The following is a 24408-nucleotide window of genomic DNA, read 5'->3' as shown; positions in this document are numbered from 1 at the left end:
ACTACGTTTGCAGCAAGATGAACTATCAGCTCGGAGACCATGGCTGCGGTTACCCTTGACGCTCCATCACAGACAGGAGCGCATGCGATGGTGTACTCAACGACGAACCTGGGTGCATGAATGGCATAACGTCATTTTTTCGGATGAATCCAGGTTCTGTTTACAGCATCATGATGGTCGCATCCGTGTTTGTCGTCAACGCGGTGAATGCACATTGGAAGCATGTATTCGTCATCGCCATAGTGGCGTATCACCCGGCGTGATTGTATGAAGGTGCCATTGGTTACACTTCTCGGTCACCTCTTGTTCGCTTTGACGGCACTTTGAACAGTGGACGTTACATTTCAGATGGGTTACGAGCCATGCTTTACCCTTCATTCGATCCCTGTAAAACCCTACATTTCACCAGGAGAATGCACGACCGCATGTTGCAGGGCCTGTATGGGCCTTTCTGTATACAGAAAATGTTCGAGTGCTGCTGTGGCCAGCACATTCTCCAAATCTCTCAGCCATTGAAAACGTCTGGTCAACGGCGGCCGAGCAACTGGCTCATCACAATATGCCAGTCACTACTTGTAGTGTTCGTAGTTCCGCATAGTCAGCGCGTACACAACTTTCCCAATAGAGCGCGCCCTGCTAAGCACAACAGTGCAGGCACAGTGCTCGCCCGTCTCCGCACTACGAGATGGCGCTGTCTTAGAGACGGACCAAATTCTGCTTCCACCGATCCGCATATTAATATGTAACGCAGCCAATGAGATTGCTGCTAACGTAGAACCTTTTCTCCTCGTGGATAACACTCGTGCAGTGATACCTGAACGCGCGAGGTATTATAACAAGTGTACAGACCTCTGATTACTCAGTCTGCATTTGTCTGCACCATTCTATACCAGTCTGCATTAGTCTGTACCAGTCTGCACTAGTCTGTACCAGTCTGCATTTGTCTGTACCAGTCTATAGCCAAGTTTCAGTCTGCACCTAATAAGATTATCACATTCCTGTACATAGGCATGAAGAGAAACGTAGAGACACTTTGTCAAGTATCAGAGATATGTGAGAATAAGATTAACGTACCAAGACCAAAGGAACTTCAGATTGTCAATTGTAAACAGCATCCAGAATCAAGTTACGTAATACCTATGCTTTTGATTATTTTAATAATTGTGTGTGAAAATTAATCAAGTTCTGTTTAAAGTTGGTCACCGTCAATCTGCTACTCTAAGCGTGCAAGTGGCATTTCTATCGTCTGACCTAACGGCAGAAGATAAACGCGCCACGATAAGACCACGAGACATATTGCTCACACTCGCCTACTTCGTTAGAGCGACAAGTCAAATAATCTGATGGTGTGTGTACCGAAGGTCTTACAGTACACACACCACACTACTCTTGATGAACTGTGGAATCGTGTTAAAGCTGCATGGGCAGCTGTACCTGTACACGCCATCCAAGCTCTGTTTGACTCAATGCCCAGGCGTATCAAGGCCGTTATTACGGCTAGAGGTGGTTGTTTTGGGTACTGATTTCTCAGGATCTATGCTCCCAAACTGCATGAAAATGTAATCACATGTCAGTTATAGTATAATATATTTGTCCAATGAATACCCAATTATCATCTGTATTTCTTCTTGGTGTAGCAATTTTAATGGCCAGTAGTGTATTTACATGTTGCAAGACAATTGTGATCAGTACGTACACAACTTATCAAAACGGAACGTGCTATAAATTACGTATCCTAACATGTCTCATTCACCTCATCCGACGTCATTGCTGGTAGCCTTTCTGCAACCTGAGCAGCCTCTTTCAGTACCAATATCGGCAGCTGAAATGAATAGACGAAAAAGATTTCGTTTTAACAAAGCTACGTAAAATGTGTAAGCATCTCATTAATCATTGACAATCTGAATGTGAAAGGGCGACCTTCTAGTAACAGAAACAGGGAAAATCGATATGCCAACGCAATATTTCTATGGGGAAGAATAGATGTGCTGATGCGAACACACATAAAGCTATACTACGAGTAGAGAATCATTTTTGGTTTCGGATTTTGATGTGTTGTTTTGATGCTTCTGTATCCCCTGCGTATCTCCTTTGCCCTTAACTTTGTCCTTATAACAACAATACATGCCTTATGGAGAAGCACTTAGCATCGCTATCTGACGGGTCGCCAGTTCAAACCCCGTCACCAGCAATTCTTTATAATTTAGTATTTATCATTTCTAAAAGAACATGATTTGGTATGTAGGAAATCGACAACTCAGAAACACCAGAAATTAATTTAATGAGACCCACTCCTGTTGTATTAATGTTTCTTCCAATCTACTACCAGTCGTCATTGGCGTTCGTAGCTGGCGGACACTTGCCCCCTAGGATGCAGTGATTTGTAGCCCTTTGGTCTGACGACGTATTATGCATGGCCAAATACAATAATTGTATACACTTGAAAATGGGGTTTTAATATCCCGAAACCGACTGTCGATTTAATAAATCATTGGTGCAAATGAAGTGAAATCTTTAAACTAATCATTTCTGAAAGTATCTCGAAACTCCTTACGTTTCTAACGTTTATATATTCTGGAATATTCAATGTAAAAATAGCAGCATTCTCGGTCTAGGTGATCAGTTCTATTTTGGCTGTATCTGAGTCCACAGATGTGACAAAATAAGAGAAAATTGTATGAAATAGTCACCAAGGAACTTGAAAATTTATATCATGCAAAATCTGGAAGGTATAGTCTCCAACCATCGTTTGATATACCGAGTTACAGATGACATTTTTTTTGTTTCCGTTTTTCAACATTGTAATGTTTTTAATGTAGATCTCAATATGATTTGTAATTCCAAGATTCATATTTTTTTACCTACTTGTGAGATTGTTATCAGTCATAGGTTTAGTAATCAATCGTAGCACAGGGTTAGCCTAAACGATTCTTCGTGTTTCGAAGCACTGACTTTTGACAAGTATATGACCTACAAAGACGTGTGGTACATGAAAGAAACATACACTCATCGAGTTTAAACATCTCGCCTAGTGCCTCGCGTGCACGCTAGATGGCAGACCTGTGACGGCAATGCAGCAAAACAAGTTTTGTGTGTTAGATTATGCGAAATGTTCGTCAGTTACGAAAGTTTAAAGTACATTCGCACGGAAATACAGAAAAGTTGCACCTAGTCACCAGAAAAATTGTGTGTTGATTTCACCATTTTCATGATTTTGGTTGTCTGTGTAAAGGGAAAAGCTCGGGGCGACCACGTGTCTCAGAGGAAATCTTGGAGCGCGTCAGGCAGAGCTTTACATATATGAAGATGGTATCTATTCTTTCGGACATGTCCGAAAGAACAGATACCATCGGTGACCTTGCAGCTCGTTAGAATGAATTTACAATTAAATCAATACAATGAAATGAATACTTTTAGCTGCATACAAAAGTTGATATACGTCAACGGAGACAGTTGAAAATGTGTACCCCGACCAGGACTCGAACCCGGGATCTCCTGCTTACATGGTAGATGCTCTACCCATCTTTTATTTTTATTTTATTTTGTTCTATATTGTTCGTTGAATTTGTTCGTGGCGGGCGTCCGATGACAGTTGGTCAGGTTGTTCGTTGATCCTTTTACTCAGTTTTTTTATTACAGAGGGTAGCTAAACCCTATCTATCTGAGCCACCAAGGACACAGAGGATAGTGCGACTGCAGTGACTTATATCTGGCATGCCTCCCGTGAGACCCACATTCCCAAGTTATTGTCCGGCACTATATTCGTTGTGCCCCTGCCCATTACACTCATTACTCGCGGCTTTACCGATTTCCATAAAAGTTCGAGCAATGTGTGTGCATCCGCACAGAAGATGGCCGGTGAGCCTTATATATATATGAAGATGGTATCTGTTCTTTCGGACCAAATTGCAGGCATTAAGGTATTACCTCTCACCACAGACGACGCAATGTCCTACTTAAGACAGAGAACAGCGGCGTTTGCATTGAGTTGTCAGTGCTAACAGATAAGCAACACTGCGTGAAATAACCGCGGAAATCAATGTGGAGCGTACGACGAATGTATCTCTTAGGACAATGCGACGAAATTTGACGTTAATATTCTAAGGCAGCAGACGACCGATACGAGTGTCTTTGCGAATCGCACGATATCGTCTGCATTGCCTCTCCTGGGTTTCTGACCATATAGGTTGGACGCTAGACGACTGGAAAACCGTAGCCCTCTCGGATGAGTCCCTATTTCTATTCGTAAGAGCCGATGGTAAGGTACGAGTGTGATGCAGACCCCACGAAGCCATGGACTCAAGTTGTCAACAAGGAACTGTGCAAGCTGGTTGCGTCTCCACAATGGTGTGGGCTGTGTTTACATGGAATGAACTGGGTCCTCTGGTCCAACTGAACGGATCATTGACTGGAAATAGTTATCTTCAGCTACTTGTAGACTATTTTGAATCGTTCATATACTTCATGTTCCCAAAGAACGCTGGAATTTTTGTGGATGACAATGAACCATATCATCGAGCAACAGTTATTAGCGATTGGTTTGAGGAAAATTCTGGTCAGTTCGAGCGAATGATTTGGTCATTCATCGAACTTTTAAGGGATATAATCAAGAGGTCCATTCGAGTACAAAATCCTGTATCAACAACATTTTGAGGATTATGGACAACTATAGAGATTGCATGGTGCAAGATTTCTGCAGGGGTCTTTCAGCGACTTGTTGAATCCATGGCAAGTCGAGTTGCTGCACAACACCTGGAAAAATGAAGTCCGGCACAAAACACGATATTATAAGGTATCCCATCCATGACTTTTGTCACTTCAGTGCATGTTAAGGACAAAATGTATGTATTCCCCCCCCCTCCCTCCCCCCAATACGAACCATGCTGGAAGAACTGGAGGAACGCATCATTGATGCTGTGACGGACATTGACGGAAACATACTAACGAACATATGGACGGAACTGGATTACAATTTGTATGTGTGCCAGGTGACTAAGGGCGCACACATTGAACGTTTGTAAAATTTATCAGGCAATTTGGTAAGTGTATCTACCTTTACGTGGATCATCTGTCTTTGTACATTGTATCTACACAGTGCTGTGAACTCTGATGAATCGTTTAGGCTAATCCTGTACATGTCTCAACTGTACATCGACTGTTAAAACTCGCTTTGAAGGTAAGTGAAACACAACTGAACTGCATAGGAACAGTAATGAAGTGATTCGTTGACTCTTTTTACGACGCAAATCTGGGTTAATGTTGCATCCCGAGTGTCAATTACACCGGGAATCATTTACAGGAAGTAGGGCGAAGAGCAAGGCTGCTAGTTGCCCAGCTTCCACCTCAACTCATCATGAAGCCCACCGTGTGAGTGAAGCTACTGGAGTGGAGAAAGGAGTGAAGCAGTATTTAGTGACTCTTTTAGTGTCAGTGACGTGATTTGAGAATCCACAATAAATAAAGAGAACAGTATCCACTGGTATGTTTCTCAGTGCCACACTTTGGGGTGGAAAGCCATAGCACATAATTGACTGTTCTTACCCAGCAATAAGTGATAGAAACTTGGACAGTGCAGCGTACATCCAAGATGCGAGGGTTGTCCAGAAAGTAAGTTCCGATCGGTCGCTAAATGGACACCACAGTGAAAACCTGATGATCCTTTGCACAGATGTGTTGGGTAGTGTCTCTAGTATGACAGTCGATCGCATCGAGACGCTCTTTTCAGTTGTGAGCGCACTGTGAGTGAGTTAAGCTGCCTAGAACAACGATGTCGCCCGCCAAGTAGGAGGGCCCATTGAGAGGCTTCGCCTTAATGAATGCAGCCCACCTGACACAACTGCCACACATTCCTTCTTCATAGAAATTCTCAGCCGCACTCTTCAGGGGCAGTGAAGACGCTCCTACAGCCTTTTCGATGGGAAGTGTTCAATCACCCACAACACAGCCCTAACTGGCTCGTCCTGAGTATCATCTCTGTTCACATGAAAAGCTGGATACGAAGACAAGGGCGCAGGCTACGCGCTATAGACCAGTGTAGAGAATTAATGGAAAGCACAGGCGGCTGCCTTCTATGACGATGGTGTTGGAAATTTGGTATAACACTCCGACAAATGTCAAAGCCGGAGCGGTGACTATGTAGAGAAGTATCTGGAAAGTGTAGCTAACTCCTGCAAATAAAATGTTCTGAGTTTCACTGTGGTTTCCATTCAGCTTTCTGGACAACCCTCGTATCATCCAACACATTCTGTTACCGAAGCTATAATGTCAAGGCAACGTTCTGTGAGCAAGATAATTCCCACGCAGACTCTTCTCCCTTTATCTGCTGTGTGCTCTCTTAGATCATTGTAGGCTTCCATGTCCGACTTGATTATCAGGCCGACTCCTCAATGAAGACGTTTGGGATATGATGGTATTACGTCTGATTCACTGACTAGGAGAAAGAACACGTGAAAGTAACATCGAAGAATGTCTCCTACATGAGACTTGACTTGTTATGTATCGGTCTTCCTCCAGTTGGAACGTAACTTTTTTTGTTTAACATCGTGGTTTTACGTGGCTATTTTCGTCTTACTTTTTCTCCTCAAGTCGCTTGTTACTGACTAAGGACTCACCTGAACATTTTGATCTCTGGCACCGTCTCGTTTTCAGCCGTCTTGAAATGAAGGAAAATAGTGAGTGGTAGATGCTGACTGGCTTCTCGTGTGAGTTGTGAAGTTGAGCGGGCGCAAAATGGACAGCGCTCACGTTTATGTGACAGATCTGCCAAAATAAACTGAGAATCTCAGTATATGTTGGAGTGGACTTTATTAATTATTGATCTATTTAATTATTTTATATCTATGTTTAAGAAAGACAGAGGAGTAGAGGAAAACAAACTAAACAACAGAAAACTAACAGCAAAAATCATATAAGAGATATCACTATGATCATTTCCAAGTAAGATTACTGGAATGCGTAGCGGATTTAGTAGAACATAAATCGTCGTCGAAGATGATCAGTGAACAAAACAAAGGTATTATACTGTGGCTATTCTTGTGCTGCATACGAAGTGCCATAGAGAAATTTCCTAACCTATGTCTGCTATAAGTTTTCAAAAAAAAATTTAAAAAATGAGTATGTAAATAAAGAAATTACAAGCAAACATGAAATTAATAAAAGATGGATTTCTAAATGCAGAGAATAAATTATCATTGAAATAGGGACAACGAAAAGAAAAACATGTTATCATAGCGCGAGAAAAGGAACAATAAGCGCTTATGACCTTTGAAGACTTTTTTTCCAATAAAAGTTAATAATAACTTTCTGAAGTTGCACTTTACGTAAGACGAGAAAAAAATTATCATTTTCTTTCACCTTACACTTCTGTAATTATTATATCACTGTGCCTCCCTTTTCAACATTCTCGACTGTCGTTGGTGAAAGAGCGTCACCTAATTACTAAACTGTTATCCTGGAACCCAACACCAATTGCAGATTTCCCTTCTAATGGTTTGAAGGGGCAACAAAAATTTGATTTTCTATACTTCACATAATTACTGACAGGACTTTTGTAGAATGTGCGAGAAAGCTGGTGAGTGTATCTATCTTTTCACGTATTACCCGCCTTTGTACGTTCGGTTATATACTTGTAAATAAGCAGTACTTTGAAACCTGTTGAATCATTTTCACTAATCCTGTACATTTATCAGATGTATATTAACTGTTAAAGTTCGCCGCGCGGGATTAGCCGAGCGGTCAAAGGCGCTGCAGTCTTGGACTGTGCGGCTGATCCCGGCGGAGGTTCGAGTCCTCCCTCGGGCATGGGTGTGTGTGTTTGTCCTTAGGATAATTTAGGTTAAGTAGTGTGTAAGCTTAGGGACTGATGACCTTAGCAGTTAAGTCCCATAAGATTTCACACACACATGTTAAAGTTCACTTTGAAGGTAAATGAAAGCAACGCAAATCTGAATTAATTAATTTAGTCATTAAGAGGTACAATCGTGTGTTAAAAGTTTAACACAACACGACAAGTGTTACGCTCAGAAACTGTGTTTTTGTCTTGAGCCAGCGTAATTAACGACGCTCAGATTCAACCAGTATTTGAGAACGACAGCACTTAGCGACGTCCATCAAATTTCACACATAATTTACAGAACTTTTCCCTCTGACTACCCCCTACAAAATGATGCAAAGAAGAAACTGTCACTCACTACGTTTTCGCTGTTCATACAAACTTCAGCATGACGCATGACGTTTTAATTTATTGCTTCTTTATTACCAACAATATTCGCAATACACTTCTCAGATAGTATCCACATATAGCACTGAAAGAACCTGCAAAATTATGTCATTGTACGACACGCATTTCAGTTAAAATGATCTCATAAGAATTTAGATACGTTAATAACTAGCTTTTGCTTAAAATGGAGCGCAAATTACATAGGCTTTACTCATCCAGTGTTTCATAATGAGAGCACTTGGCGATTCCTAACAAAACAGGCATAATTTCAAAACTTTCCAAAAAATTTTCTCGCTTACATACTTAAAGTCCAATACACCGTAAGATTAAAAAAAAAAAAAAAAAAAAAGCCTCACTGCTAAGGAATCATCCTAAGGGGACGGAAATCAGTAGATGTGATGTACATCTACAGACAAGAAAATAGAGCCGTGCTGCGGCTTGCGTTGTTGCTGTTTGTAGGTTTCCGCCCTCTGTTGGAGGCCAGCCGGTATCGTTTAGTTGACATGGTTGTGGTTGTTTGTCTTCTTCTCGTGTTGACTGACGCCACTCAGCTTCACAAGCGTTGCCTGGCCGCTAGTGGCAGCAACGGCAGTTATCAATATGTAGTAACAGTTGCCCTAACATTGGGGCGACGTCGTTGTTTTTCCGGTCGTGTGAGTGTGGCAGTTCGGTTGGGGACTCAGGAGGGGCCAGGTCCGCGCAGTGCGGGAACACGCCAGGACTGCTGACGGCATGCATGGACTGCCGGATGGAAGGGATGTGGTCACGAGGGAGCACGACTTCGTCGTAAACCGGATCCAGCAAGCTTTAAGATGAGTGCATTTCAATCCAAGTAGAGAAATTTCCGTCATTGTGATATCTCGCGATTCTCCAGTGACCTGGGTTCGTGTTTCTGCTCGTAGTGTCGCCGAGACAAAGAGCAGCGAGTGGAGTGCTTTCTGCTCTGGTGGTAGTGGTTCCTTTCTCGTTCCGGGCGCTCTAAACACTGTATTCTGGGGACGTAGTGCAGAACGCCAGTTCCGGCTTTGGCGTATTGGCTCAAAATGGCTCTGAGCACTATGGGATTTAACTTTTAAGGTCATCAGTCCCCTAGAACTTAGAACTACTTAAAACTAACTAACCTAAGGACATCACACACATCCATGCCAGAGGCAGGATTCGAACCTGCGACTGTAGCGGTCACACGGTTCCAGACTGTAGTGCCTAGAACCACTCGGCCACCCCAGCCGGCTTGGCGTATTGTCCCATCGTTGCATTTAGTTTATAGGACGTTAGGTAGCTTCAGCAAGATAATCATTAGTCATTCGTTAGACTGGCACTACTCTGAGGTACCATCTTGTGAAGTGAATGCAACACTTGACTGCCTATCTCATCGCTCGCGAAAGTGTTTGTTGCGGACCTTCTCAAGAGGTCAAGTACTGGAGCATTGTCTGGATCAGTTGCTCTTTTTTTTAATCAACTTTTGCTATTGTGTTTGCTGTTTTACAGCAGGTTTCCAGTTCTTTTTAATATTATTGCCGTTCCTGGCTTGTAAGGCCTTCAGCCGTGATTGTGGTCATTTGCCTTAAAATTTTTATTTGGTATTTGTATTTTAGCAGTAAGCCTTAAAACCCTATTTACTGCCATTCTTGGCGTCTGATGCCAACTGCTGTGTTTGTGGCGACTTGCCTTTAATATTTCAATACCTGTAATTTGTAAGTTGCAGCGAGTTTTAAACAATTCTTAATTTATTGCCATTCCTGGCGAATAAGGCCTTCTGCCCAGATCACAGTGGCTTGTTTTTAAAACATTATCTGTTGTATCTGTATTTAATGGTGATTTGCTAAATCGTAACTACTGAAAACACTATTATTTACGCTGTTGTTTATTCCTTCATTAATGACGTGCGGTATTTTTTATTTATTGTTGAGTCTGGAATGACTGGTTTAAAATAAATTGTGTGTGATTGTAAAAGGCAACCAATAGTAACTGATTACTGCCCTGTCCACAATCGTAACCGAATCCTACCTTTCCTTGACTAGTATCAGGTTTCACAAATGATTCCAACTTTAGAAAAATTGGAGGATTTATTCGAGAGAAAGAGCTTCAAGAATTTAGCAATCGATAGAGCTTTGGCCTACCTATGGCCCTTTGCAAGCAGTTATTCGAAATGACGTTGACTGGCAGAGTTGTAGGATGTCGTTCTCAGAGTATTGTGCCAAATTCTATCCAACTGATACGGTAGAGCGTCGAAGTGCCGAGTTGTTGTCGGACCGTATGGCTGGTGATAGTCAGGCTAGTATCCCACCGGCATCCAGTGCGTCTTCAGAGACGTATTTGCCAGTGATCGGGGCTCATTTCGAAGCGAGACTCCTGACAGAAGACAATTAGACTGCAGGCAATGAGATTCAAAGCCGAGAAGGTGTCTGGAGACGCCTCGAAGAACGGTGGGATATCAACCTGACTATCACCTGCCATCTGACCCAATATCCAGTAATGATGGTCTGGGGTGCCATTTCTTCTCGTAATAGGACCTCTTTGGTAATCATCCGCTGCACTCTTACAGCACAGTCGTACGTCGACGATATTCTGCGCCCTGTTTCGTTATCCTCCATGGTAAGCCATCCTGAGCTTATGTTTCAGCAAGATAAAGCACGTCCACACGCGTCGAGAGTTTCTATTGCTTGTCTTCGAGCTTGCTAAACCCTGCATTTTTCCAGCAAAGTCGCCGAATCTTTCCCGATTGCAAACGTTTGGAGCGTTATGGTCAGGGCCCTCTAACCATCTAGGGTTGACGATCTAACGCACAAACTGCACAAAATTTGGCACGATATGCTTCCGGAGGATATACGAGAACTCCATCAATCAAAACCAAGCCAAATAACTGCTTGCATAAGGGCCAGAGGTGGACCAATGCGGTTTTGACCTGCTCGACTTGAGAAGCACTTTCTCTCGAATAAATCATTCATTTTTTTCTGAAATTGTAATCATTTGTTTGCCTGCACAAAAACATGTACATCTGCCGATTTCCGTCCCATTCGGATAATTGCTTCGAGATGAATCTTTTTTTTTTCTTATTCTTAGAGTCTATTTGAAATTTTAACTCATTTGTAATCACACCTTTGAAGTTGTTTTACAGATGGGAGTTCGATTCTTTAACGAATCGGTGTTTACGGTTACCATAAGAAAATAGGCGTTTCGATTTCTTGCTAGAATGTAAATGTTACTGATAAAGCTCGTATCTTGACGTGCAGCCACCTGCTGAAAAGCTGATTACTGTACTAGAACCGGGCACGTGATGTAGCGGGTGTCCACGCGGTGCAACTGGGTTGTAACGCGCTCACCGCCTCACCTCTGCGACGCCCAGCGCCGTGAGGACGTTGCCAGCGCCCGTGCAGGCGAGGTTGAGTTGGTCGCCCTCCTGCAGCGTCAGCAGCTCGCTGGCCACCTCCGGCTCCCAGAAGCCCTTCGCGTCGGCGCTGCCGCCTGCCAAAAGGAACAGTGGCTGCGGGTCTGGGAACGCCGACTCGTCGTTGATGTCCACCGAGCAGCCTCCAGCTCGTTCTGGTGCATTAGAGAGGCTCGTCATTCAAAGGAAAACTAACTGGAATATTTACTGGTTAGATTGTAAAAATACACATAGAAATCGGCTGTATTTTTTTATTGTACGGGGTGGACATTATTGATAGTGGCGGTACTCTGAAAATATACACAGAAACCGATCATATCTTTTCATTTGTAGAGGGTGGACAGAAAATACCTCCCTTTTTTATTAACAGAGCCACGGAGGTTCGATGCTCTATGGAGACAGTACCATGGCGCTGGCTGTATCAACTTTATACTAGCCCGAATTACTTGACGAATCGTAGTGAACACATTCCCACAGTTATTTGTTATGACGTGTTGTTGTGACGGTACACTTATCCTAACAAAAAAATAGCTCTGAGCACTATGGAAGTTAACTTCTGAGGTCACCAGTCCCCTAGAACTTAAAACTACTTAAACCTAACTAACCTAAGGACATCACACACATCCATGCCCGAGGCAGGATTCGAACCTGCGACCGTAGCGATCGCTCGGTTCCAGACTGTAGCGCCTAGAACCGCTCGGCCACACCGGCCGGCTACTTTTCCTAACAGAAAATCTTCATAAATGTAACACACATAAATGTAACACACATGTACTTGGTATGCCGGTGAAAATTTGTCTTCAATTTTTTTTACATATTCTTACTTTTTACATAATGAAAGAACAGAACAATGAATAATGTTTTCTCTAAATTTTAATAAGTGAGATAAAAAGGTCAGTCTCGCAAACGTTCATCTTCAGATTAATGGATTTACACATTGCTTATTTTAATTACTTTTTATCTTTGTATACCACTCTGTGGTTCTTTGTGGATTTCGTCTTTTTTAAAGGTGTCGTTAAAAGATGGTATAGAAACATGAGCATGTTGCTTCTCAGATTCAAGGCTTCCATGCCACTGGAATGTCTAACACCAAAAATTGCTTAAAAACTGGCTGTTGATTAAAAAATCGTTAGACAATACGTTAATAGAGCTTTTGGTAATGTTAGTGACAGAAACAGGGTGAAACAGAGTTGAATGACTGACAAAACTCACGACAAACACTAAAGCAATATCATACAGTATAAAATTAGCGTCTGTACTTGGGCAGTTTACAATCGTCTGTGTTTCTCAGATGACTACCAGCAAAGGCAAAAGACCAGCGGCAGGACAACTGTAAGAGACTTTGTTCGTAGAAAATCCTCCGGAAAACATGTCTATGTCGAACCAAAAAAGACCATGCTGTCAGAAAAATATTGATGATCGTCAAGCGTTCTGTGGAACGCCTGATGGTTTCTGCGATGGCAGTCCTGAAGGGAAGAAGAAAAGGACGCACCTTTCGGCTACAGACGAGTCTCCAGTAGAGCTTTATCCAAGCTCAACAAATAAAATGCCCAAATCCGTAGAAATCAACCACAGAAAATTTCCGAGGCACACAGAAGAAAACAAAGATTGAAGATAATTTTGGCTGGTGGCATCTGTGACTACGACAAAATTGAAATGCATATTGTTGACACAAAATGGGCCATCAGCGGTGACTACTATCAGAAAAGGATGGTTCCTGTCTATATTTAAGCAGTCCTTAATGATATTTTCCCTTATCCAGACAATGCTGTTCGTATGCAAGATGAAGCAACATCTCACAGTCAAACCAACGATTGTGATTCTAAAGATAACATTCCCTGTTGCTGGGGCTGACTGTCCTGGAAACAGTCCAAACTTAAACTCAGTAGGGTACCTGCGGGCCAGACTACAGCATTCAATCTCCCAAGATGCAATAGAGAACAGCGTATTTCACGTGTTCACTAGAAATGGACTCCATCACCACTGAATATGATGATGTTTGGTTTGTGGACCGGTCAACTGCGCGGTCATCAGCTCCTGTACAAAGTACCACCTTTTACACGGTCCAATTTTTTTATACAATCCAATCTAGCCACAGTCATACATGATGATGATGATGATGATGAAATGATGATAACACAAACATCAGTCCCCGGGCAGAGAAAATCCCCAACCTGGCCGGGAATCGAACCCGGGACCCCATGATCCAGAGGCAGCAACGCTAGCCACTACACCACGAGCTGCGGTCCATCTCCACTAAAGAGACAGGAGTGCCTGTAGAGAGTTTTGTCAGACTAGTTGGAGAATGTCTTCATAATCGTGGACGCATTACAAAATACTGAAAAACTGACGGATGACTAACCATATCGTTCATTCAAATGTACCCCATGATCCAGAGGCAGCAACGCTAGCCACTACACCACGAGCTGCGGTCCATCTCCACTAAAGAGACAGGAGTGCCTGTAGAGAGTTTTGTCAGACTAGTTGGAGAATGTCTTCATAATCGTGGACGCATTACAAAATACTGAAAAACTGACGGATGACTAACCATATCGTTCATTCAAATGTAGAAGCGTGTTTCTGGTAAAACAGTTCTGTGTAGCAAAAAAATTATAAAAAATGCTTGAGGCCAAAACTTTCAGTCCACCTTGTAAGGCCGCGCGGGGTAGCCGAGGGTCTAAGGCGCCTCGTCACGGTTCGCGCGGCTCTCCCCGTCAGACGTTCGAGTCCTCTCTCGGCGATGGGTGTGTGTGTTGTCCTTAGCGTAAGTTAGTTTAATTACTGTGTAGGCCTAGGGACCAATGAATTCAGCAGTTTGGTCCCATAGAGTCTTAACACAAAAAAAAAACACCTTGTAGGTCCTCAACCAATAGAAATTTACTGCCAGACAACACTACGACACATCTGTTTGATTTTATAAGGTGCTTTCATTTGCTGTTCTCATATTATTCAGCCTTCAAGGTGCGACGTTACTTTCTCATGTCAGTAATCTGTACTGTTTCATTTTCGCCGCTATTTCATGGTTATTTTATGGAGAGTATTGGACATGTGGGCTTGGGAAGTAAGCTTTGTCTTTTTCTCACTGGAATGGTACATCCAAGTGTGGTTTCAGGCTCCTACTGTCGACAGAGGGCAGTCAGTAGATCTCATTATGAGAGGCGAGCTTCCCCATGGAGGTGTGGAAGTCAGGCTGCAGCCAGCTTCGTGCTTTTGTGGACAGAGATGGCACCTGGTCTAGCTGAGGACAGGGGACACCGTGCCACCACTGCCGTCCCCGGAGAATAATTGAATATGACATTTTTGCCTTTTCTGCACAAACACCGAGGTTGAACTGCCACAGCGGCGTCTGTCTGGCGTTAAGAAAGACGAATTAAGTCGCCCACCATCATGCTTGTTTTCAAGAAGCCGAAAAACTGAGGAGACATTGTTCTACACGAAACCAAATATCTTGTTACTTAGTATACATTTTGCACGCCAAAAGTGTCGGTTAGTTGTACGATTTAGGGGTGGGGGTGGGGGGACCAAACAGTGCGAGGTCATGGGTCCCATTCTATTAGGGAAGAATGGGGAAGGAAGTCGGCCGTGCCCTTTCAAAGGAACCACCCCGGCTTTTCCCTGAAGCGATTTAGGGAAATTACGCAAAACCTAAATCGGCATGGCCGGACGCGGGTTTGAACAGTCGACCTCCCAAATGCAAGTCCCGTGTGCTAACCACTGCAACACCTCGCTTGAAGCCAAGACTGGGAAGTTTCTGCTGTGCTGCCCTATTTATTCATGACATAAGCGATATTCTCGTCCGTCACTTACCAATAGCGTTGAGTTTTAAAAAGTAGAGAATTGAGTAGAGAGAAGTAAGTTTCAACGCATTCGTGTTCCACCCACCACTGGTGGGTGCACATTTCTGCTGATTTTAGGGCAATGCTATTTTCGTAATCTGTGGTAGCGCAATTCATACTCCAAGCAGCTCACAAATTACTCGTTCTGGCACATAACGTCAGATACCCATCTGATTACAGTTTGTAATTTTGTCTCATTAACATGGAGTTTCCGAGCTACCCAGATAAGGATAAATTGTTGCGTTTGTCCATGCACTCTTCCATATAATTTGGTGGCTCCCCACAGCTGTAACGTCATTATGAGTGAATTCACTCTAGGTTACTTACAAAACTTTGCTCTCTTTTAAATAACTGTGTACTGTGTGTTGTGTCCACTAATGAGAGTAAATAAAATTTATTACTTCAAGAATTGATTTAACAAGATCCATTAAGCTATGCTACAACTTTTCCATGGTTAGGCGACCCACTAATAATAGTAATAATAATAATAATAATAATAATAAATCCCGTGGAGGCCCGGGAAAAGAATAGGCCTCCGGTATGTTCTGCCAGTCGTAAAAGGCGACGAAAAGAACAAACCGCTGATAGGGCTAACCCCCCTTTTAGTGTGATTAGTTGGTTCAGGACAGAACTAATGAAGCCTCGGACAAGCGCCGTCATGGTCGGGGACGACGCTTGAACCCTATGCCCGCCCACAATGGTAACGACACTGCTAGCCAACTGGAAAATGATTTAAATCCAAATAGAGGTGTTTTGCAGGATATGCTTCCTGCAACCACCCTAGAAGGAAAACAAAGACAGAGGATGAGATGGTCAGATGAAGTTAATCGACACCTCATGTTCTGTTATTACCAAGCAACAAACCTAGGAACCAACACAACTGGATACAGATCACAAGTATACACAACATTTATTACCAGATACCCAGAATTAAAATTTTTAACAGAACAACGACTAGCTGATCAGATCCGTGTAATAATAAAAAATAACAGGATACCCCAGTCAGAATTAGATAACATCAAACAACAAGTACTGGAACAAAATAATGTGCAATCAGAAGAAGAAGAAAATACAGTAATGGACTCAAACATCCCAGAGCAAACAAACAAAGAACAACACGCACCAATTAAACAATCAGAGGAAAACGAAATCTTAAGGCAGCCACCAGAACAAGCACAAATAGAACACAAAGTGACACAGATATTAGATATAGAAGAAAAATTTCAGCTAACATATATAGAATACAAAGACACAAATACAGACATTAGACCATTCTTGCGTAGACCACCAAATAACCCACAAGTCGAAACAACAATAAAAACTATCAACACAATCATACACAACAAAATAAATGAAAACACAACTATGGAAGAGTTACAACTACTGGTATATATAGGAGCACTCACTACACTAAATATACACACTAGGCAGAGATCAGAACCAACCAACACACAGAAGAAACCCACAAAACCAGCATGGCAACACAGGCTACAGATCAAAATAGAAAAACTGAGAAAAGACATCGGACAGCTAACACAATTTATAAGAAATGAAATCTCGGAAAAAAAACGAAAAAGGTTAGGTAAAATCTCACAACAAGAAGCGACAGAGCAATTAGACGAAAAGAAGCAGAAATTACAAGCATTCGCCAAACGACTCAGAAGGTACAAAAAAAGAGAAAATAGAAGGAAACAAAACCAAACATTCAACACAAACCAAAAGAAATTTTACCAGACAATAGATAACACACACATTAAAATAAACAATCCACCAAACATAACAGACATGGAACACTTCTGGAGCAACACATGGTCAAACCCGGTACAACATAACAGGCATGCACGGTGGATACAAGCAGAAACAGACACATACAAGATGATACCACAAATGCCTGAAGTGACAATTTTGCAACATGAAGTCACCCAAGCAATTAATTCTACTCACAATTGGAAAGCCCCTGGAAATGATAAAATAGCAAATTTCTGGTTAAAGAAGTTCACCGCAACACATTCACATCTAACTAAATTATTTAACAGTTACATTGCAGACCCATACACATTCCCTGATACACTTACACATGGAATAACTTATCTGAAACCTAAAGATCAAGCAGACACAGCGAACCCAGCTAAATATCGCCCCATAACATGCCTACCAACAATATACAAAATATTAACTTTAGTCATTAAACAGAAACTAGTGACACATACAACACAGAACAAAATTATAAATGAAGAACAAAAAGGCTGTTGCAAAGGAGCACGAGGATGTAAAGAGCAACTGATAATAGATGCAGAGGTGACATATCAAGCTAAAACTAAACAAAGGTCGCTACACTACGCATACATTGATTACCAAAAAGCTTTTGATAGTGTACCCCACTCATGGTTACTACAAATATTGGAAATATATAAAGTAGATCCTAAACTGATACAGTTCCTAAACATAGTAATGAAAAACTGGAAAACTACACTTAATATCCAAACAAATTCAAATAATATCACATCACAGCCAATACAGATTAAGCGTGGAATATACCAAGGAGATTCATTAAGTCCTTTCTGGTTCTGCCTTGCTCTGAACCCACTATCCAACATGCTAAATAATACAAATTATGGTTACAATATTACTGGAACATACCCACACAAAATCACACATTTGCTATACATGGATGATCTAAAACTACTGGCAGCAACAAATCAACAACTCAACCAATTACTAAAGATAACAGAAGTATTTAGCAATGATATAAATATGGCTTTTGGAACAGACAAATGTAAGAAAAATAGCATAGTCAAGGGAAAACACACTAAACAAGAAGATTACATATTGGATAACCACAGCGACTGCATAGAAGCGATGGAAAAAACAGATGCCTATAAATATCTAGGATACAGACAAAAAATAGGAATAGATGATAGAAATATTAAGGAAGAGCTAAAAGAAAAATACCACAAAATACCACAAAATATCAACCAGTACATCAACGCAATACAGCTACATCCAAACATATATATACAACTACAGAAATCTGTAATCATTGATACATGTTCAATTACCCGAAAGTTCCTAAATGCAATGTAACATATACCGTACAGTTAAAAATAAGTCACGCTTGATCAAGGTCCGCGTCACTTTCCATTTTTAACCAGACCTAAGGTCTGAGAAAGGAAAGAAGATAATAATAATAATAATAATAACTGTAACCTACTGCACACCTAAGCTTTTTGTTCTCACTATGACGGTGTTATCGTTGTACACAGTGGCCAAATCCAACCATCACTCTCTTGTTACTCAGTGATGGTAAAATCATTGCACTCGCTCAGTCTTACCTATACAGGGTGTTACAAGAAGGTACGGCCAAACTTTCAGGAAATATTCCTCACACACAAATAAAGAAAAGATTTTATGTGGACATGTTACCGGAAATGCTTAATTTCCATGTTAGAGCTCATTTTAGTTTCGTCAGTATGTACTGTACATCCTCGATTCACCGCCAGTTGGCCCAATTGAAGGAAGGTAATGTTGACTTCGGTGCTTGTGTTGACATGCGACTCATTGCTCTACAGTACTAGCATCAAGCACCTCAGTACGTAGCATCAACACGTTAGTGTTCATCACGAACGTGGTTTAACAGTCAGTGCAATGTTTACAAATGCGGATTTGGCAGTTGCCCATTTGATGTATGGATTAGCACGGGGCAATAGCCGTGGCGCGGTACGTTTGTATCGAGACAGATTTCCAGAACGAAGGTGTCCCGACAGGAAGGCGTTCGAAGCAATTGATCGGCGTCTTAGGGTGCACGGAACATTCCACCCTATGACTCGCGACTGGGGAAGACCTAGAACGACGAGGACACCTGCAATGGACGAGGCAATTCTTCGTGCAGTTGACGATAACCCTAATGTCAGCGTCAGAGAAGTTGATGCTGCACAAGGTAACGTTGACCGCGTCACTGTATGGAGAGTGCTACGGAAGAACCAGTTGTTTCCGTACCATGTACAGCGTGTGCAGGCACTATCAGCAGCTGATTGGCCTCCACGGGTACACTTCTGCGAATGGTTCATCCAACAATGTGTCAATCCTCATTTCAGTGCAAATGTTCTCTTTACGGATGAGGCTTCAGTCCAACGTGGTCAAATTGTAAATTTTCACAATCAACATGTGTGGGCTGACGAGAATCCGCACGCAATTGTACAATCACGTCATCAACACAGATTTTCTGTGAACGTTTGGGCAGGCATTGTTGGTGTCTTGATTGGGCCCCATGTTCTTCCACCTACGCTCTATGGAGCACGTTATCATGATTTCATACGGGATACTCTACCTGTGCTGCTAGAACATGTGCCTTTAGAAGTACGACACAACATGTGGTTCATGCACGTTGGAGCTCCTGCACATTTCAGTCGAAGTGTTCGTACGCTTCTCAACAACAGATTCGGTGACCGATGGATTGGTAGAGGCGGACCAATTCCATGGCCTCCACGCTCTCCTGACCTCAACCCTCTTAACTTTCATTTATGGGGGCATTTGAAAGCTCTTGTCTACGCAACCCCGGTACCAAATGTAGGGAGTCTTCGTGCTCGTATTGTGGACGTCTGTGATACAATACGCCATTCTCCAGGGCTGCATCAGCGCATCAGGGATTCCATGCGACGGATGGTGGACACATGTATTCCCGCTAACGGACGACATTTGTACATTTCCTGTAGCAAAGTGTTTGAAGTCACGCTGGTACGTTCTGTTGCTGTGTGTTTCCATTCCATGATTAATGTGATTTGAAGAGAAGTAATAAAATGAGCTCTAACATGGAAAGTAAGGTAGAGCTGCGTCGGTTACCCCTAGAATTATAAGTTTGCCGTGTGTTGTTTATGACTGTTTGGCTATCGACCTTGAGGTATTCAGACATAATAAACAACAATATACTTATAGCAAAGTATTAGCATAACGTAAGTTCAGGGTCATTGCCCACGCAAACAGTAGAGTGGAAATTCATACTACTTACATAAACTGTGCATCATGACAAAATTTTGTGAAGAGTACATAATCTCCTACGTAGAAAGCAATTAATTTTTGATTTTTATATTTCACCCTTGGAAGACGTGATGGAGGGCGGATGGAGGGGGCGTGTTGATTCCGACCATGTTGCTGCTCTTGATTCTTTGACTGAAACAATAAAATGAAATTACGTTTAGAAGAAGAAAAATATTATTTTACTCGTAATGACATGGTGATATGTGTGATCATAAGATCGATAAGGAAGCTGAATCGAGGTCGGCTCCTAGTACCGTTTCCTAGATGAGAGACTTGGATACCGATGGAGTTGGAGACGATGTGATATGTGAAATGTTAAAGCATTTCCGTGTGGTGGATGGTTACATGGCTCCATAGCTGTGTAATCCTTTCTGCAGAAGAAGAAGAAGCTCCGCCAAACAGCTGCAATTTTTCCTTGAACTTTATTCACAGACCGATTTTGGAAACCTGTATTTGCATTAACAGTGCTGAACAATGAAAGAAAAAGTTGTGTTAGTAATGAAACGAAAAAAATTTACGTATAATTTTTACAAAAATATCTTTCTTATACCGTACAATAAGCGTATAAATTCATACCATGCCAAGTCCTAAAGTAAGTGGCACATTATGATACATTTTGGATTTTGCACTCATCACAATTGAAATATTCCAAACGTGTACTTCGTTTTGATATCGGATGCATAAGTTTCCGAAACTGGTCTAAGAACGATGATCAAAGGAAAACTGTACGTCTTCGATGGATCAACTTTTACTAAAAAATTACATGAGAAAGGTTGTAGGATCATTATATGGATGGTTCATAAGACGGAAAGTAAGTCTGGATACAGACTGTATTGTAGAGAAAGCGACATGAGAGAACTCTAGGATGAGTAGTTGGATGGGTCAAGAGACAGAATGTAGATGGAAGGTGGCGTATAAGACGTTTAGAAAGAGTGTGTTACGCTTGATTTGAAAAAGACGAAAGAGGCTGAGTAGCCTGTAGCTGATATGTTGCGTAGATCTCAACAATCACTTATGGATTGAGAGAAAAAAGATGTTGAAATTATCCTGACAAAGGACATGAAGCGAGTGGGGATGAAAGGAATGAATAACATGATGATAGAGGCGAAGCAGCTGTCCAGGATCCTCGAAGTTGGAGCATACAGTGGGATGCTTGGTTTCAGTTTTCCAGGACAATTAGGACTGACAAGAAAGAGTACTGTGATCTAGGGGATAGGCAACATGGTGCGTAGAAATTTGCAATGGATGTAATACAATGGTTAACGTTCCGAAGCAATGTAGGATTTTCTGCAAGAAATGCAAAAAGCATAAGCAGCAGATAGCAACTCATTACAAAAAGTCTATGACGAGACAAGCGTTACAAGGACGACGCCATTACGACAGAAAACAGCAAGGTTTCGGTGGGCAGACGAAACGCATATTCAGGAAAAAGGAAAAAACCACGAAGAAAATAATTATGAGAATGGAGTGCACTGAATACAAATACAGGAAACAAATTCCTTTAAAATGCTGCAAACATTTTCAGATTAGTGGCGACAAAAAGAGGAAGGGCCAAATGATCCAGTTCCTACTATTTGTAAATGTTGTTTATTAAATAAAATTATCAAATCATAACAAGTTCCTTTTATTTATATACGATTTCATTAGTTCACTAGTCACTGGCTTCAGTGTCAGACTCAGCCTCTTCCCTCACTTGTAGGCCCTACTTTGGACAATACTCCGTAATTGCTGAAACTGAAACAAGACAAATTAGGGCATTTTAATATGAGCGCTAATGATGGAGAAAATAGTTTTCAAATTTAAGAGTGTTAAAATTGATTTCTGTTGGACCGTGAGGTGTGCATGAACAAATGACATCCACGTAACCAAAGTATGTGCCAGTTACAATCTACTCGTATTACTGTTCAAAACAAATTAACATTTGCGTCGTGAATTAAATATTAAATAAGTAGACAAGAAACTCAGCTGGTAAAATTACACCAAGTCAATGAGTTGAAGTAAAAAATAGGGAAATTTTCGTAATGAATGAGGTTTAATATTCATATTATTTTGATTTAGTCATTGAAATTGAGTATATTTTTATAAATTATTACCTGGAATAACATGTATTTACTCATTTACAAAAATGTTTAATGTAACATCTCCAACTGTATTTTCACTTGACGTTATTTATTACTCGAGAATGAAAACTGAGTGGAAAATATGTTTAAAATTACTTTGTAAACGCAAATACCGAGCGAGGTGGCGCAGTGGTCAGCAGACTGGACTCGCATTCGGGAGGACGATGGTTCAAACCCTCGTCCAACCATCCTGATTCAGGTTCTCCGTGATTTACCTAAATAGCATTAGGCAAATGCCGGGATGGTTCCTTTGAAAGGGCGCGGTCGACTTTAGTCTCCATCCTTCCCTAATCCGATGGGACCGATGAAATCGCTGTTAGGTCCCTCCCCCCAATCAACCAACCAATCCTATGGAATAAACACAAAAATTATAACAGAATCTGCCAGGGAGAAAACGGGGTAGCGTTTTGACTAGTAATAAAAACGTCCTGGGTCGCGGGTTCGAGCACAGTAACTGGTTAAATTTTGAATAAAAATCATCAGTAATGGCAGCCAAAGAGTTACGACATAGGTAGTCACGTTTGTTCTGTCAAAGGTCTTGCCAAAGAGGGCGAAGGAGAGAACAGAGGTTAGGGCACTCTTTCGCCCTGGGGGTGGGACAATGTCCGTAAAAGGTGGGAGAATCAGCAATAACCTACGGCATGAGGATTTACAAGGCAGTGGAAACCACTACATTAAAACACATAACGTGCAGCCACAATATATGTGGCCCGTAAATGAAAAAGTGGCATGAAAACCTCTCCATTGAGAATAGATTCCGAATCAGTACACCATTCGAGTCTCCGTTAGAGAATTGACAAGGGGGTGGTAACCATGAGAAAAAGTTGGAATAACCAACGAAACGGTAACATTCTAAGAATAGTATCGTGAATGTTTGAAGTTTGAACGTGATAGGGAAGCCAGACAAAGTGAAATAGAAAATGCAATGTGTCAATCCAGATATAATGGGGGTCAGTGGAGTGAAACGGAAATAAGATGAAGACGAATATATTGTCATATCAATGTTGTTGTTGTTGTTGTGGTCTTCAGTCCAGAAACTGGTTTGATGCAGCTCTCCATGCTACTCTATCCTGTGCGAGGTTCTTTATCTCCCAGTACCTACTGCAACCTACATTGTTCTGAATCTGTTTAGTGTATTCATCTCGTCACATCAATAACAAGATAAAATGCTATTACGGGAGTAGGCTTTGTTATGAATACGAAGATAGGGGAAAGAGTGAGTTACTGTGAACAGTTGAGTGGTAGGTTTGTTCTGAGAAGAATCGACAGCAAGCCAACGTCAGCAACAATATATCGGATACGCATGCCAGGGTCACAAGTAGAATACGAAAAGTTAGAAAAGTATATGAGGATCAGAACGTAAAGGGAGAGGGGTATTGAACCGTGGAGGTGGGGGACGGAATATAAGACAAAGTTACAGGAGAATATTAGCTCCGTATTACAAGGAACAGTCAAATGAAATCAAGAAAGGTGGAAAATTGTTAATTATTTTGAAAATAATTGCCATAACTGTTAATACATTTATCCCAGGATTAGACAAGACTTCATGGAAAAATGTTTGCGGTGGCCTACAGAACCTTGATTACAAGAATGCATTGACCATCTTGCCTCGCAGTAGCCTAAATGTATTAACAATTATGGCGATTTCTTTTGAAATAATAAAAGGTTTACTTACCTTTTTCTGTCTGCCTCGTATTCATTTGGCTGTCCCTAATAGGAATGAGAGAGGTGAGAGACTGAATTCTGCAATAAATATCAGCTAGTAATAGCGAATACACTGTTCAAACACCACAAGACGAAGATGTACACTTG

The 24408-nt window shown here is 41.6% G+C and overlaps 1 protein-coding gene across 1 annotated transcript in view; it reads right to left on the bottom strand.

The window, feature by feature from the left end:
* Positions 1-24408, bottom strand: part of LOC126419359 (uncharacterized) — a 190065-nt gene that overhangs the window by 68290 nt on the left and 97367 nt on the right. The window contains 2 exon segments of the mRNA XM_050086581.1: positions 11550-11778; positions 20448-20608. Of these exon segments, the coding sequence (XP_049942538.1) occupies positions 11550-11778; positions 20448-20608 (390 nt within the window).

This window comes from Schistocerca serialis, chromosome 1 (assembly GCF_023864345.2).
Source record: "Schistocerca serialis cubense isolate TAMUIC-IGC-003099 chromosome 1, iqSchSeri2.2, whole genome shotgun sequence".
Lineage (NCBI taxonomy): Eukaryota > Metazoa > Arthropoda > Insecta > Orthoptera > Acrididae > Schistocerca > Schistocerca serialis.
The sequence above is the reverse complement of the archived record's forward strand: the minus strand, read 5'-3'. Positions and strand labels throughout refer to the sequence as shown.